Source organism: Eurosta solidaginis, chromosome 5, assembly GCF_040869045.1.
Source record: "Eurosta solidaginis isolate ZX-2024a chromosome 5, ASM4086904v1, whole genome shotgun sequence".
NCBI classification, from domain to species: Eukaryota; Metazoa; Arthropoda; class Insecta; order Diptera; family Tephritidae; genus Eurosta; species Eurosta solidaginis.
The window spans coordinates 165,459,806-165,478,107 of record NC_090323.1 but is presented as its reverse complement, the minus strand read 5'-3'; the positions used below and the strand labels follow the sequence as shown (position 1 = coordinate 165,478,107).

The following is an 18,302-nucleotide window of genomic DNA, read 5'->3' as shown; positions in this document are numbered from 1 at the left end:
ACTATACACCTGATTACTTGTATGCATACCTACAGGATTATTATTTTCGCCGCTTGCCATATTATTGTTGTAAATTTTTCTCAATTTTTGTTTACAATTACGGTATTTCATTTGATTATCTACATGTTTACACTCTCTGTTTATTTTTTCGTTGTTTCCGATAATCACTTTTCTTCATAATTTTTAGTCTTTGCATCACAGCGGAAGACGTAAGTCGCGCTTATGCATTATGTTTAAGTAGATTGACATGTTTTTATGTGAAATATAATATGTTTAAGAGATGGATATGTTTTTTATGTGTAATTGAATGTGTGTTTTTACTGTTTTTATTACAGTCCTGATGATGATCTCAGATTGAGATCGAAATATCGAAATTAAATACATATAAGCAACAAACGGAGTTGTTTTATTTAAAACAGGCCTAGAGCTCATAAAACAGAATAATATATATATTTATTCATTAACGGCCAATAAACAAATTAATTAAAAATCGTAAATTTTATAATTATTTGCTTCTAGGGTTATTAAAATTAGTCACTTTAAAATGTATGATTCAAAATAACAATTAAAAACTATTTTTAAGTTTATTAGTATTTGAAAATTATTAATTTGAATTTTTTGCATACCATATTTTGTTATTTGCTGTTGTTATATGTTAATTTTGCAAATTTGAAAATGAAATAATTTTGTTACATTAAATGGAGAAATTTTAAAATTTTTCAATTATTGATTAATTTCTATTGAATATTTTATTATAATTTTTATTAAAATTTGAGAATTATAAATCATTTTCATAGTTATTTTTGTTTTATTAAATATTTATTTAATAAATTAATTAGGGGTAAAATTCTTTACTATTTTTTAAAATCAAAAATTTGAAATAATTAATCATTTTCATAATTTTTTTATATTTTATTAGTAAATAAATTTATGAAAAATTTTTATGGGAAGATAAATTCTATAAAAAATTATTAATTTGAAAATTACAAATCGTTTTCATATTTTTTTTTTAATTTTAATTATTTTTTATTTATTTATATATTTTTTTAATTAATTAGTTGAAATTAAGAAATAAAATAATTTTATTATATTAAATTAGCAATATTTAAATTATTAATTAATTTGTATACCATATTTTATTATAAAATTGTAGCTTGTTATAACTGGATAAAAGATAATCATATATGTAATACTCCTATATTGGTAATAGAAAATGCACGCAATGTGTTTTGAATTCGAAATCAAAACAAGACAGCCTACAAAATTTTTGTGATTGTAGCAGCATAAGTGTGACAAGAAAAATTTTAAATTTAGGTACATTCGATTATTGAATACAAAAACAAAAACGTTTAAACAGCAATATACCGGCACTCTGATGTTTGGGAATGTAGCCTTTTGTAGTAATATAGGAGTATTACATATATGGAGATAATTATAAAGTTTTAGTTAATAAGTTCGAAACTTTTGTAAAGTTTTCTTTTCGCAGTTTCAGTTGAAAAATTCATAGAATATTTTTCTGAATTATCCAAGTAAAAAACGATTAAGTTTTCGAAATTTGATAAAATTTGCCACTGCTACTTTATTCTTCACAGCTGTATTTACATAGCTGCACGAGTTTAATGCCAAACACAAATAGTGTTCATCAATATTTATCCTCTTACCGCTTTTTTTACGTATATGGCAAATTTAAGTATATCATAAATCAAACTATCACGAAGTCTAGGTTAGAGAAAGAGTATGCCTTATTCAACTGTCCCTAAACCGCCAAGTGATTTATCAAATAATTTCTTTATTCATTTTTTGGTTAATGACCTATTCATGAAGTGACAATACCAACAAGAGCCTAAAACAACAGATGTTGATTTTAAACATACAAAAGTAAAATAAAGGTGAGATTAATGATCAAGCGAGCTTAAGAGAAATGTCTACAAGTGACCGTTAACGGCGTAAACGTGTTTCAATTTAGGTACATAAATACTATTAAGTGGCACCAGATTGTCTCTTAAAGCTTAAACTGGCTATAAGTATGTAAGCATGGATGTAAATGTGATTAGCAACGACGGTTAATTTATGTGCTGCTATAGCGAAGCACTTAAGGCCAAGTTAATTAATAATCTTTTGCTAACAAAATTGGTTATCAATTAACATAACCTGAGAGACGGCAAACGCTTTCTGATTATCGGACCTATTTTGCCTATAATCGTATGTGAACGGTAGGCAAATTGTATGTTTCGGAATTGCTTGTATCTTTGTTCTTTATGTATTTGATGTGAAAAAATAACAAGAATATATTCTTTTTATTGCATGTTTAACAAAACAGAAAGGCACTAATTCCGCTCGCCAGCAATTTGAATTTGCGAATTCTGGCTATTGTCTCAATCCATTTGATTTACTTTTTCCGTTCTTTTTTGTTATTATTTAATTTTTTTTTGTTTACGTTTACCTCCTAGCAACTCAATAAAGATGACCTAAGATTTCTCATAAGAAAAAAGTTAATTGAAAATTTTTGGTATAAATACTTTGCGTTAAATCCAAGAACATCATTCGCGTAGTTTATCTGGTTCGCAACGGTTTGATTTGATAGCAACGGTGGATTTTGCAGCAATTGATTGGTGGTTAAAAAATAAAACTATAATAGAAAACATGAAGTTATTATGCGCAGTTTTTGCCATCGTGGCAGTCGTAGCAGCTGGTGAAGTGCCAAGCAGTGATTATTTACCTCCCAGCAATGATTACTTGCCGCCCACAAAAGCTGCTTCAGTTGCCGTTCAGCATGTTGCTTACGCTCCACAAGAATCCGCATTTCAGCAAGTGTCTTATGCTCCTCAGGAGTCTGCCGTACTTGCTAATGATGGTTACCGTTATAAAACCGTTCGTCGTTTAAGATACCGTCATCGTCGTGACGTCAACGAACTTCCCAGCAATGATTATTTACCACCCGCAGAGGCAGCTTCAGTTGCCGTTGAACAAGTTGCGTATGCTCCACAAGAAGCCGCCCTTCAGCATGTTGATTATGCTCCACAAGAATCCGTCGTTCAGCAAGTGTCTTATGCTCCGCAGGAGTCTGCCGCACTTGCTAATGATGGTTACCGTTATAAAACCGTTCGTCGTTTAAGATACCGTCATCGTCGTGACGTCAACGAACTTCCCAGCAATGATTATTTACCACCCGCAGAGGCAGCTTCAGTTGCCGTTGAGCAAGTTGGTTACGCTCCACAAGAATCTGCCGTTCATCAAGTTTCTTATGCTCCACAAGAATCCGCCGTCCTTGCTAATGATGGTTACCGTTATAAAACCATACGCCGTTTAAGATACCGTCATCGTCGTGATGTGAACGAAATTCCCAGCAATGATTACTTGCCACCCGCAGAGGCAGCTTCAGTTGCCGTTGAGCAAGTTGGTTACGCTCCACAAGAATCTGCCGTTCAACAAGTTTCTTATGCTCCACAAGAATCCGCCGTCCTTGCTAATGATGGTTACCGTTATAAAACCGTACGCCGTTTGAGATACCGTCATCGTCGTGATGTGAACGAACTCCCCAGCAATGATTACTTGCCACCCTCAGAGGCAGCTTCAATTCCCGTTGAGCAAGTTTCTTACGCTCCACAGGAATCCGTCATTCAGCATATTGCGTACGCTCCACAAGAATCTGCCGTTCAGCAAGTTTCTTATGCTCCTCAGGAGTCTGCCGTACTTTCTAATGACGGCTACCGTTATAAAACCGTTCGTCGTTTGAGATATCGTCATCGTCGTGACGTCAACGAGCTCCCCAGCAATGATTATTTGCCACCCGCAGAGGCAGCTTCAGTTGCCGTTCAGCAAGTTGCTTACGCTCCTCAGGAGTCCGCCGTTCAGCATGTTGCTTACGCTCCACAAGAATCCGCCGTTCAGCAAGTTTCTTACGCTCCACAAGAATCCGCTATCCTTACTAATGATGGCTACCGCTATAAAGCTGTACGTCGTTTGAAATATCGTCGACGTCGTGTTTAAATACTCTTAACATTAATCTAGTACAACTTAAGTAGGGCGACATAACATTGACTACCTCAATGAAATAAACCAACGAATAAAAATTTAATTCTTTTTTTGAATGATAAAATTGTTTGTGTTTTATATTCATTGGGGCGGGTATGTGAGTGTTGTTTTGATACTACTCTATATTTCCTTCAGTATGAGTTCACAATCGTTAATACTCATGTCACCAATCAATTCCCGAATTTCCTAAGGTTAACCTCTGATGGTTCCACCAAAATTTATTTTATTGTTACTAAATTGTGCAATTTCGCGTTCTCGTACAATAATGTTTCCTAACATACATCCAATTTTTGATTGTGTTTGCTAAATTTGACTAAACCTTTTAATTAGTACGAATAGGTATCGTATACCCTCCGCCTATACTTATTCTGCAATCAAATATATTCCTAGTTCCCATCGAATGAGTACAGTGATACATGCCAATATCGGAATTTAATATTTGTTTTTTACCTTAAAAAATTTGCCCAGTGCCTTGTAATCCAAGCCGTCTGAACAATTGAAGACTACACACTTCTTAGCTACAGCTTTTGCCAAATCCTTGCATGTCTCCGTTTTACCCGTACCAGCTGGTCCTTCTGGTGCTCCACCTAAGCATAGTTTCAATGCGCCCATTAATGTTCTGTAAACAAAAAGCGATTGGTCAGCTATTTTTATTTTAATTTATTTCAAGTGTTTACTCAATTTAAAAAAATGCTCAACTTTGTAGAAAAATAAAATAGCTTTGGCAAAGAAACAAAATTGCAAATAAACCTGTTCTGTCTGTAGTGGGTACATAAAAATAAAACTCGTAAATAGTCAAAGTGGTTATCAATGGATTTCCATACCTATCTCAGTGTTCACTCAGGTTTCCTGTTTACTTAGTTTTTTGCATGTCCGAATCATTTGTTTTTATTTGCTTGAGTAGCTAACATTTTTTTTTTAACATACATAGATACACTCATGCTCAAATTGATAGGTATAGTCGTGTAGCTAATATTTTTTTTGTGCTTCTAAAGACATCCGTTACAGGCTCTAATTTTTTTCAGGAATTTTTAGGATATTTTCAAGAGGAAATTGAAATAATTCCATTATAAATGTGTCTAAAAATTAAATTGTTTACAAAATAAAAGTACTAAGCGATCTCTGCAGATTTCAACCAGGCATTAAGGTTCGTCCACACCAGTAACAAAACGTGTTACAAACAGTTATATAACCAATGTTATGTAACTTGTTAGAAATTCAACTGAAAAATGTTGTACCTATAACAAGATGTGGTATAACTTTTTTTCTGTTTTTATAGCACGTTACATGTTACCCAGAGGTTGTAGGTAAAGATCAAAGGAATTAGATAACTTGGTTGTATAACAAGTTGCAATTGTTTTAAAAGAATTGTTATACAACTTTGCTATTTCGTTACCGATGTGGACGTACCTTTACACTTATTCAATAAATTTTACTTCACAACTAAAATACAAATGGGGGTTAATCTATGATAGTTAGGCCCAGGGTTTAACCCCCATTTCAGGTTAACTCTGAGTTAAAAACGTAACTTTCCATTCTGCAAGTGGGCCTAAATGGGTTAAGGGGCTTCAAATTAACAACTTTGATGTAGAGAAAGAGATTCTCCCGTTAAATTTGAATTCAGCGCTGTATATATATACATTCGTGTATGAGCTATCTAATTGTGCGGCGTCATCTACATCACACATGTGTGCTCTACCAATCGAGCAGCGATACACATCAAAACGTGAACCGAAGCTGGACGGCTTGTTATGAATTTGTTATCAAAATGATAACGGTTTGGGTTTGTTAACTCTGAATTATTGGTTTGTTACCGAGGGGCTATGGGCGTGTTATCCGTTTCTTATTCGTGAGCTACTGGTTTATCATATGTAGGTGTGTTATTGATATAGCACAGAGGATTTGTTATCAAAGTGTTATAAATTTGCTATCGGCAACAAAAGTTATTTAGGAGTTACCAACTTTTTATCCTCAAGTTATCGGCTTAATTCGAAATGTTTTTAATTTATTATTGAAATGTTATCAATTTTCATTTAAGAATTTTCGATCAACTCTATATTATTTATAGTAGAGTTATCGAAATATCAAAAAGTTACTGATTTGTTTCGTTATGCTAATATTAAAGTTAGCGATCTGCTATATTAGTGTTACGAAACTCTTGAAACGTGTTATCGCTTTGTTTTCCAAATCTTATCGATTTCTTAGTATAATAAACTAACATCGAAAATCTATCAATTTGTTATTGACGACTCACCGGTTTTTATGAAACATAATACTGATACAACTTTAATGAAAAATCGATAACACATCTTTAAGCCGATAAGAAACCAATAAAAAGTCGATGACTTGGCGATATTAAAACGATAATAAAAAGATAATTATTCGCTGTCGATAACTAGACGATAATAAAACAACAACAAGTCGGTAGCGGCTGTGTCTACTAAGCCGACGAAGCTCTTCGCTAAAAGCTTGACATTAACGGTGGCTGGTAAAGTTACCCCAGTGTTTCTTTAACTTCAACGCCTAAGCAATATATAGTTAAAATGTCGCCTTCACGCCAACTCTTCAAAAAGTTGTGTTCTGTTGTAAAATCAGCGTAGCCTCAATATAGGGCATCATTATCTTTTCTCAACAACCTACCCCTAAAAATGGCCAAAAATGCAACATTACTTGCCCTCGCTGCCATTGAAGGTGTAGAGAACAGCCCTGTCAATCAGCTGATGAATCACGTTGACAAATAAACACAGTATACTATCTGTCACTTTCTAGCAAACATAAATCACCTACGATAAAGCAGCTCCGATAAAGCATGCAAAATTTTGACATTTCATTTTGGCAATTTTTGTTCTTTTCAAGTCATGCAGGGTGGCACTGAATATTTTAAGTGAGCTACAATTTCACATGGCGAAGTGAGAATCTTAAAAATGTTGCTCCTGAAAGTCGTGACATTTTCGCGTGGAAAAGAAAACACTATTAATTTTTTAGCTGTACAGCTGGCAGTGATGCTTTTTTTGATTGGAGAATTAAAATTGGTTTGCCCCTTTCACTTAAATAAAATAAAAGTATATTTTCTACAGGGAGGTTTGAATACGGAGAAATAGCACACTTTTAAAGGTTTTACCTATTGTTTTGAAGGGAAGTGTACAAGAATGTATGTAAGTATGTATATGTATACGTATGTAAATACTTGGATGCGATAGTGCTTTTGCTGCCAAATTCTGATTTATTTGAATTTGAATATATGTGAAAGTGTTATCCGCAAAACCATTAAAAGTTAGTGATGGGCAGGGCCGATTTAACATGTAGGCAGAATAGGCAGTTGCCTGGGGCCCTCCATTTTAGAGGGCCCCCGAAAAATGAAAAATACTTCTAAAATTTTCTTACAAGCACAAAATTCTAGAGAGTGAAAGAAAAAATAATCAGAACTGAAAATAAATGTTACTCAAGTAAATAAAACTCAATTGACCGCATTCAAAAGGCGACGACCAACAAACTAGGCAAGGTTCCTAAAAAGGACATTTCCGACTCATTTGACAAATTGTATGAGCTTGCAAAGAAGTGTGTCGAAGTGAAAGGAGCGTATATTGAATAATAAAAAAGGTTTATAACTTTTCTTCAGTTGGAAGGTCATACTGGTGAAAGTCTAGCGAATCAAAGTTTAAAGTTTCTTAGTGAAGAGGTTTAGATATTCAAAATTGCAGAGGATAATAATATGACAACACATTAAACATGTGCGGGAAGTATAAAGTTGTGCAAGCATGAATATTGAGTTTGAATGAGAAAGAGATCTATGTTCCGTGTTCCGTGCATTCCCTTAATTTGGTTGAAGAGCATGCTGTTAAGTGCTGCTTTTATTCAGATTTTTTCGCCATTATGCAGACATTATATAATTTTTTTCCGCTTCCACATATCGTTGGGGCGTATTAAAAAATAAAATAAACAATGAGAAAACTTTGAAGACATTGTCAACTACACGCTGGGAAGCATATTCGAATGCGACGAATGCAGTTTACGATTCATTTGTTATCACATTAGAGGCTCAAGAAATCATTGCTGATGATGAATCACAAAATACTGATACGACGTGCATCGCGAATAAAATGCAAAAATCCGAATTTGGTTTCATGTTGATTTTATGGAAATCTATTTTGACTGCAATGCGTTCAGTGAGTAAGTCATTGCAAAGTGAAAAAGCAGATTTGCAAACGTGTGGTTTTTTGTACGGATGGTTAGAAGAGAGCTTAGTTTCATTCCGTGAAAAGTTCAATGATTTCGAGAAAAAACAAAACAGTTATTACCTGGTGTAGGTTACACAGAAATCGTAAAACGTACTCATCGTAGAAAACCAACCTAATGACGGAAATGCTCCAAAAATCCAGAAGTAGAATTTTCGCCTCCCTATGATTTTAGGACAAAAGGTTTCACCGAAATCATCGACAATCTTCACAGTGAAATCAAACAACGTGCGAAAGTGTATATGGAAGTTTCATAGAGATTTGCATTCCCCATCAACTTTTCTCTTAGTCATGAAGACCTCCACGAAGTTATAAATAACTTAGTTCGTTTTTATTCTAGGATTTGGAAGAATTTTTCATTGAAATGAAACAATTCCAAAGTTACGTGAACTCCAGATACACTGATGCACATAAAACTCATAGCCATTTGTATAAGATTCTAGTAGAAGATCAATTAGCCGATGTATTTCCTAGCACAGAAATAGCTCTTCGGATTTTTTTACATTAATGATCACAAATTTTTCTGCCGAACGATCCTTCTTGCAATTAAAGAGAATCAAAGCTGATGAAAGAGCTACAACGCGAAAAGAGCAACTCGAGATGTTAGGTATACTTTGCATTGAGTCAGATTTATTGAACAAAATCGATATTGATGATATAATTGATGAATTTGACGAAAACAAACGTAGAAAATGACATGTTTAAAATGTAGATAGTATGTTTATTGATATTATTACATTGCGACAATAAAATTTTTATGAAAGATATAAGTTTTTATTTTTTAATCGAGAAAAGAAGGGACCGGACGTGAAAAACGGCCCCCAAATTGATGGTTGCCTATGTCCCCGTTGAGGGTAAATTCGGCCCTGGTGATGGGTAGTGGCAACTTCGTGGTATTAGCGCAATAGTTTAACGCAATTGCGTCATTACTATTTTCACGCACGTCAACCGTTTGTTTACAAATAATACTTTAAAGATTTGGGGAGCCTTTCGGGTCATATTACCTCCTATTACCATAAAGAACTTTAGGCCTTGAATCGGGTTGGTGTCGAAATTCTGCATGTACAAAATTCCAAAAACAAAATTATGCTTTTTAAAATTCTGCTTTTTTAAAATTCTGCTTTCTAAAATTCTGCTTTCAAAATTCTGTATTACAAAATTCTGTATTAAAATATAATGTTAACAATGTTAAAGAGGTCAGGTAATTATTTTGAAAAAGTGCGCCATGCACAGTAATTCGCGTAGAACACCTTTCTGCATAGGCGGCCTTCGGCCGCGCTTATAAAAAATAACCCTGTGCTACGCCATGCCAAGTCCGGGTGTGTGGTATAACCGTGGCTACCGCCACGGCGATGTCCTTCTGCGTAGTATACTCTTCTGCCGAAGGCCGCACTTTAAAAAAATAACCCTTAGCCGATCCAACACCGGCTACGCCATGCCATGATTCCGGAATTTTGACTTGCAGAATTAAACATGCAGAATTTTGAAAAAGCAGAATTTTAGAAACCAGAATTTTTTTGCAATTTACAGAATTTTGTCACCCAGAATTTTGTAATAGAGAATAATGACACGCTCCCCCTTGAATCATATCATATACTTCTAAAATTCCACCGTTGAATAGGTCAAACTTTTCAAAAGGTTTGGTGAATATTTCTTAATTTAAAAATTTTGTATGATATTTTATTAAGATAGATTTTTGCTTACTAAGGAAATTCCCAAGCTTTCCATTGGCGCTATCTTCGTTACTAGCGCAATAATGCGTTGCCATGCAGCGTTATACAGCATTATTAAAAACGGGTTAAGATTTTTTCCTGTACAAATGATTTTATTATTTATGGTGTGTTTTTTAATTTAATGTTCCATAATCCTTTAATTTTGTGGTTTTCAAAGTTAATAGCGGTGTAATGGGGAATTTTTGAAATGCCATTTTTTTCGGTTGAGGAATTCGAGGCAAAGTTTTCGTAAGAGTTTTTTCTTAAAATATTAACAAAAACTAAAAAAAAATTTAACAGATTTAGTTTGATAAAAATACCTACTGTTGTTTTTCTGTTCAGTGCTCTTTATATTATTATCCGGAAACTTTATGCTCCTGTCCGTGGTACCAAAGGTTCGAATGAAACAATTTTAATGATGATTTGTATAATAAGGCTTTTGGAGATATAAACGTAGTGCAGATGATAAAAGCTAACAGGCTTTGCCAATGCATAAAAGTATTTCTAGCTATACTTGTATTTCGCATCAGTGTGAGGCAGAGACCTGAATTGTGATCGGAGTGGCAGGTGCAAGGGGACTTAGTCATTGCGGTGTTTTTGAACCAGGTTTAACCGCATCAATCTGATTCTGAACTTACCTAACCTTATAGTCTTTTTATATCTGGGGAGAATGTAAAGGCCACCTGTAGGAGAAGGAGGAATGGAATGAGGTATAAAAGGGAGTGTAACGCGATTGATATACTGAAAACCGTGATATTAGGATCCATGATACACGAAAAGATTTTTTAATGTTTATTTTTCTGAGACACAAAATTAACTTACCGAAACCTGAGTTCGCCCTCAAACTTTCTAAAATCTTCAGTTACATATCTGAGGCTGACTTTGTGAGCGACATAGGGTGTTGGCCAAAGACGCTCTTCAATTTTATATCGTCGAGTATGTTTTATATTCTGGACTAAGAAATCGCAAATCTTTTTAAAATAGTTGGAGACTCAGGAAGTAGTTCACTAGTTATACCAAAGTAATAGATTAGCTAACTTTTTGAAAACCAGTTCGTAAGATTATTTTGACTTTTCAAGGGTGAAATTAATACATATACCCTGGGAGACACACTGCATCAGTGTCCTTGAAAAAGGAGCGTCTATCCACTTGTAAAAGATGGATTCCGATAAGGAACGTGTGGGCCGTAAAAAGTTGCCAAACTTCCTTCTTGAGCCATCCAAGCCATAGGTAGAGACTTTGCCATTATTTCGAGATTGAACACACCATGAAGGGTACGCAAAACTCATTTTGCTCTTAATACATATCAAAAGGTGTGGCAAGTGCCTGCTCTTATATAGCAAACGACACTGCAGCCACTTTTTGGTATGTTGATAGGTCACTTTACTATGTATAATGACCAGATTCAGGAAACGTGACAACTCAACTTGCCTGGCTTTCGTTGAGGAGGTTGAGACGAATGCCCCGCCTACGCTGGGATCAGGCATGAAGATATAAGTTGCAAAATATCTTTTCATATTGATATTCACGAAACAAAATTTCTTTATTAACATAATCCTAAATAGGGTAAATGAATAACTAATTGGACTAATTAAACGTACCTCACTCTGACAAAAGCTGCGAAGTAGCACTTCTTTTTCGAGTTAGAGTCCGCCCATTAAATTATCGCTTAACTGCTATGATGGTAAGGTTTATTCTCTATAAAATATGTACGTACCTGTAACAGCGATCAGTTAAAGGTGTCACAACCAAACGTGGATTATTCCCCAAATATTCCATGCCATATTTCACATCTGTGACGACCATACTAACGCATACCCATTCCTCACCCTCTGCAATAGAGATAAATACATAAGTAGCTGCAATGTGAAAGTGTCGCCCTTTCTTACTATCTGTTTCACGCCAATAATAACGTAATTGGGAGATCCAATCAAATTCCTTAGTATTTTCAGTTTTTGTATCGATCAGATATTTGACAACATCACGTGCTGAAATAAAAAAAACACGGTACGCTTTGCAATGAATTTATTATTCCTAATATATTGCCAACCCACCGACTTACCATGAACATCTAACACAATCAAAGCTTCAATGGTCAATCTTGTACCCGTTGCCAAATCCGTACGCACCAATTTTACTAATTCACTTATTTGACCGTTACATTTTTCCAAATAATCTGGTACAGCATTCAAGCTAAAAGCTTCCTCCACCTAGTGGAGTGTAAAATAAGAAAATTATAAGGATTCAAATTTCAACGAAATTTTTATTGTAATAAAGAGATAAGCAACAAGAAAAGAGGGGGGAAATCATCGACTGTGATGAAGACCTTTCATTAAAGTTACAGAACTATGATCTTAATTAATTTTCAATAAAGATAATCAGAGAGCAATAATCATCACAATAAAGAATCAATTATTTCAAAAAGCACCAATCTTGACTCTTGGCCGAATAGAATCAAAGTTGCAAATATTGGAGTAAAACTAATGCTGAAATAATTCGGTGATAGTCTCGAAACTATCACAAAATGATCCCGAAAAACATATTTTCGATTTCGTCCGGAAATAATACCGAAAACATACCTTTCAGGGTTCCTGTAATTATTTTGAAACGACTCCAAAATATTTACGAAATGATACTGAAAACACTCACGACATAGGCACGAAGCTATCCTGAAACTCTACCGAAACTGTCCCAAAAATGTCCAGAAATGATATCGGACACAAACTCGTAATGGTTTCGAAATAATCTCAAAAACAATTGCAGAAAGATATCCAAAAATTGCTTGAAAAATAGTTCCGAAAATGTCTCATGAAGTCCCGAAGTTATTACGGAATTTAATTTCGTAATGACCTTGGTTGGTCTCAAAAAATACAGAATATCATGCCAGGATTATATTCGGATTATTTTCGGATCATCCTGGCATGATATTCTATACTATTTAAGACCAACCTCGGTCATTAGGAAAATACCGAAAATCATGACAGAATTATTCAGAGACACTGCAAAATAAAACAGTCCCGAATTTATTCCAAAATGTTCCCAAAGTCCTCCTGTAATAATCTTTAAACATTTTCAGAATAGTTCTGAAGTGGTCTCGAATCCAACTTCAAAACGGGCCGATATGACACCGAAAATAGTCCTTAAGTGACTTTGAAACGGTCTAGATATATGATCCTGAAAACAGTTACGAAATAGTGAACTTACCCTAAAACTCTACCGTAAGTACTTAATGGTCCTATAATGATATCGGTCACAAAGCCGAAAGTAATGAAATCATCTCAAAATCAACGCTGTAAATAAATATTAAATTAAGCGGAAAATCGTCTGCGAACTAACAATTCTGAAATGATAGAAGTTGGTGCCCCAAATAGTGCGGATATCATAACAAAACAGCATCGAAATTATCACGAATTCATCTCGAAACAACTATGAAAAGTTCAAATGATTTCGAAAGCAATTAAAAATTGTCCCAAAATAGTCCTAAAATTATCTTGAAGTAGCGCCGAAATGATACAGAAAATAATTTAATGGTTAAAAGTTAGCTCCCAAGTAACTGTTCATGGAGGGTCTCAGATCTCCTTTAAGAAATAGTCAGCACACCTTTCGTACTTTCGGTTGCGATCCGGTTTTGTCGCGATTGAGTTACGAAAACAGTTACAAAATAATAAAAAAAAGTAACTGTTCCCGCTCAAAGTGGAGAAAGCTTTTCGAATATGCCTAAATCGACTCAGCTCGACGTCCTTTTCATTTCGGTTTACTTATTGCGGAACATGTCCCTCTTTTTTCGGTACTTTAAAGCGAAGCTAAAAATCATTTTTTATCAATAAAATATAGACGAAACCAAATTAAAAAGACGTGGAGAAATTTTACGTCGTCAGTGTTTTACGCGGGGCTCAACTACACCCTCAAGCCCCATTTGGTAACGTAAGTGACATAAACATATTATTTATATTTGTGAAAATATTCATATCTGCAAGTAATAAAAAGTATTGAAAAAATAATATGGTGAAACGACGTAAAAGGGATCAAAATAACAAAGCACATATTGAGTATGATGTGTTTTAATCTTACTCACATGCTTGAGGGAGTTAAAAAAACAAGCTATATCCCATCCGTAAATATGTATTAAGTTTTATGAAAATATTCCTTTTATATTGCAATTCAACGCGGATATTAATACTCGAGCATGCAATGACCAACACACATCTATTAAAACAAAACTATTATGTACAAAAATGCCACTGGAATTGGAATCTGTGGTCAGTGCTGGATTTTAGCCAAATGACCAAGTCGTGGTTAATGCTTTTGACATCCAACTCGTGACTTGGGTTTTCATTAAGCAAATGAAAAGGTTAATTGAAGTCTTATTTATGTAAAATATAAAACGAAAGTCAGTGGCAACTGTGGTTAAACTGAAGATAATTAAGGAGCATTTAGATGACAAGTAGTCAAGCTAGCGGTATTTTGATTTTCTCGATTGCTTTTACAAAGTGTATGCTCATAAAATCATAATTATTCATACATCAGTTGACGCACAGAACAAGTATGGAGTTTAGTGAGTGGAACTGACTACCTTGATGGATTTGTAATTAATTGTTCGATATAGGAGGGTACTAGTAATTATTTAAGGGAGTATGTTCATCGGCAGTTAAGCATGGGGAAAAGCTGGTAATATTCGTGGCAGGATATGTCTTTTGTAAAAGACTAAGGTAATCCAAAGATCAGATGAGAATGAAATGTCAATGAAGAGAAATGAAATGAAAACAAGTAAGGAAGGCTAAGTTCGGGTGTAACCGAACATTACATACTCAGCTGAGAGCTATGGAGGCAAAATAAGGGAAAATCACCATGTAGGAAAATGAACATAGGGTAAACCTTGAATGTGTTTGTATGACATGTGTATCAAATGGAAGGTATTAAAGAGTATTTTAAGAGGGAGTAGGCCATAGTTCTATTGGTGGACGTCATTTAAGGATATCGCCATAAAGGTGGACCAGGGCTGAATCTAGATTTTGTTTGTACGATATGGGTATCAAATGAAGGGTGTTAATGAGTATTGTAAAATGGCGTGGGCTTAGTTCTATAGGTGGACGCCTTTTCGAGATATCGCCATAAAAGTGGACCAGGGTGACTCTAGAATTTGTTTGTAAGATATGGGTAATCAACTGAAAGGTGTTAATAAGTATTTTAAAAGGGAGTGGCGGTAGTTGTATATGTGACGGCGTTTTCGAGATATTGACCAAAATGTGGACCAGGGTGACCCAGAACATCATCTGTCGGGTACCGCTAATTTATTTATATATAAAAACAAGGTTAAACGTCTTCATGTAACAAAGAACTTTATTAACTGAATTCAATATCACACTCTTCTTAATCTAAAGCTTTCTTAGAATTATGATACATTTCTTGTGAGTAAAGCTAGGAGTGTATGTATGAACAGGTGTATGTCGTATCCGTTGTATGTATATAAGTATGTAGTTTCCGATTAACATCGCTTAAGCGGAAACTGATGCAACCGAATTTATGTGTAATATGTGAAAGTGAGAGGATTCTCAATAAATAGATGATTTGTGTGAGAGAAGTCTTCAATAAATGAATGTAGAGTGTGAGAGTGCTTCTCAATAAGTAATATGTATATGTGTTATAAAAGTAGGTGGGATCGTAATGTAACTATATGTAATACCACGAACAGTATTCCTGCCAAGATTCCAAGGGCTTTTGATTTCGCCCTGCAGAATGTTTTCATTTTCTTCTACTTAATATGGTATGTGTCACACCCATTTTGCAAAGTTTTTTCTAAAGTTATATTTTTCCTCAATAAACCAATCCAATTACCATGTTTCATCCCTTTTTTCGTATTTGGTATAGAATTATGGCATTTTTTTATTTTTCGTAACTTTCGATACCGAAAAAGTGGTCGTAGTCCGCCATTTTTTACACCAATACAAAGTGAGTTCAGATAAGTACGTGAACTGAGTTTAGTAAAGATATATCGATTTTTGCTCAAGTCATAGTGTTAACGGCCGAGCGGAAGGACAGACGGTTGACTGTGTATAAAAACTGGTCGTGACTTCAACCGATTTCGCCCTTTTTCACAGAAAACAGTTATCGTCCTAGAATCTAGGCCCCTACCAAATTTCACAAGGTTTGCTAAATTTTTGTTCCACTTATGGCATTAAAAGTATCCTAGACAATTTAAATGAAAAGGGGCGGAGCCACGCCCATTTTTAAATTTTCTTTTATTTTTGTATTTTATTGCACCATTTCATTACTGGAGTCGAATGTTGACATAATATACTTATATACTGTAAAGATATAACATTTTTTTGTTAAACTTTTACTTTAAAAAAAATTTTTTTAAGTGGGCGTGGTCGTTCTCCGATTTTGCTAATTTTTATAAAGCATACATATAGTAATAGGAGTAACGTTCCTGCCAAATTTCACCGTGATATCTTCAACGACTGTCAAATTACAGATGACAAAACTTTTAAATTACCTTCTTTTAAAAGTGGGCGGTGCGAAGCCCATTGTCCAAAATTTTACTAATTTTCTATTTTGCGTCATAATTTCAAGTCAACTACCAAGATTCATCGCTTTATCCGTCTTTGGTAATGAATTATCGTACTTTTTCGGTTTTTCGAAATTTTCGATATCGAAAAAGTGGACGTGGTTATAATACGATATCGTTCATTTTAAATAGCGATCTGAGATGAGTGACCAGGAACCTACGTACCAAATTTCATCAAGATACCCCAAAATTTACTAAAGTTATCGTGTTAACGGACGGACGGACGGACATGGCTCAATCAAATTTTTTTCGATACTGATGAATTTGGTATATGGAAGTCTATATTTATCTCGATTCCTTTATACTTGTACAACCAACCGCTATCCAATCAAAGTTAGTATACTCTGTAAGCTCAGCTCAACTGAGTATAATGAAGTGAAAATGAAATGAAAACAAAATGGAAAGGAAAGGAAAATGATATGAAACTGAAATAAAAATAAAGTGAAAATGAAACTAAAATGCGATTAAAGAAAAATTAAATGAAAATAAAATTAAAATGAAATAAAAATGAACTAAAAATTAGATGAAAATGAAATGAAATGAAAAGAAAATAAAATGAACATGAAATTAAATTAAAAAGAAATAAAAGTGAAATGAAAATTAAATGGCAAAAATGAAGTAAAATGCAAAAGAAACGGAAATGAAACTAATATTAATTGAAAAAGAACTGAAAACGAAATGATAACGAAACAGAAATGAGATGAAAACGAAATGAAAATTAAATGAAAAACAAAAGAAAATAAAATGAAACCGATATGAAAATAAATTAAAATGCAATGAAAGAAAAATTAAGTGAAAATAAAATTAAAACGAAATAAAAATGAATTGAAAACAAGTAAGGAAGGCTAAGTTAGGGTATAACCGAACATTACATAATCAGCTGAGAGCTATGGAGACAAAATAAGGGAAAATCACCATGTAGGAAAATGAACCTAGGGTAACCCTGGAATGTGTTTGTATGACATGTGTCTCAAATGGAAAGTATTAAAGAGTATTTTAAGAGAGAGTGGGCCATATTTCTATAAACGTAGACCAGGGCTAACTCTGGAATTTGTTTGTACGATATGGGTATCAAATTAAAGGTGTTAATGAATATTTTAAAAGGGCGTGGGCTTAGTTCTATAGGTGGACGCCTTTTCGAGATAACGCCATAAAGGTGTACCAGGGGTGACTCTAGAATTTGTTTGTACGATATGGATATCAAATGAAAGGTGTTAATGAGTATTTGAAAAGGGCGTGGGCTTAGTTCTATAGGTGGAAGCGTTTTCGAGATAGCGCCATAAAGGTGTACCAGGGGTGACTCTAGAATTTGTTTGTACGATATGGGTATCAACTGAAAGGTGTTAATGAGTATTTTAAAAGAGCGTGGGCCTTAGTTATATAGGTGGACGCCTTTTCGAGATGTCGCCATAAAAGTGGACCAGGGGTGACTCTAGAATGTGTTTGTACGATATGGGTATCAACTGAAAGGTGTTAATGCGTATTTTAAAAGGGCGTGGGCCTTAGTTCTATAGGTGGACGCCTTGTCGAGATATCGCCATAAAGGTGGACCAGGGGTGACTCTAGAATTTGATTGTACGATATGGGTATCAAATGAAAGGTGTTAATGAGTATTTTAAAAGGGTGTGGGCCTTAGTTCTGTAGGTGGGCGCCTTTTCGAGATATCGCCATAAAGGTGGGCCAGGGGTGACTCTAGAATATGTTTGTACGATACGGGTATCAAATGAAAGATGTTAATGAGTATTTTAAAAG

The 18,302-nt window shown here is 34.4% G+C and overlaps 2 protein-coding genes across 2 annotated transcripts in view; one reads left to right on the top strand and one right to left on the bottom strand.

Moving 5' to 3' along the window:
- Dnah3 (dynein heavy chain 3, axonemal) overlaps positions 1–18,302 on the bottom strand; it is a 457,577-nt gene that overhangs the window by 266,639 nt on the left and 172,636 nt on the right. Inside the window, exons 27-30 of the mRNA XM_067756774.1 lie at positions 12,045–12,192; positions 11,872–11,970; positions 11,700–11,814; positions 4,486–4,654 (exon numbers count right to left, since the gene is read on the bottom strand). Of these exons, the coding sequence (XP_067612875.1) occupies positions 4,486–4,654; positions 11,700–11,814; positions 11,872–11,970; positions 12,045–12,192 (531 nt within the window). The remainder of the gene's footprint in view (positions 1–4,485; positions 4,655–11,699; positions 11,815–11,871; positions 11,971–12,044; positions 12,193–18,302) is intronic.
- LOC137233613 (uncharacterized) lies at positions 2,535–4,099 on the top strand. Its single transcript, XM_067756775.1, has one exon. It carries the CDS (start codon positions 2,644–2,646, stop codon positions 3,988–3,990), a length of 1,347 nt encoding a protein of 448 aa, XP_067612876.1. The 5' UTR covers positions 2,535–2,643; the 3' UTR covers positions 3,991–4,099.

Bases quoted from the DNA above. Each gene is read 5' to 3' on its own strand.
- LOC137233613 (XM_067756775.1), top strand. From the start codon at position 2,644: ATGAAGTTATTATGCGCAGTTTTTGCCATCGTGGCAGTCGTAGCAGCT.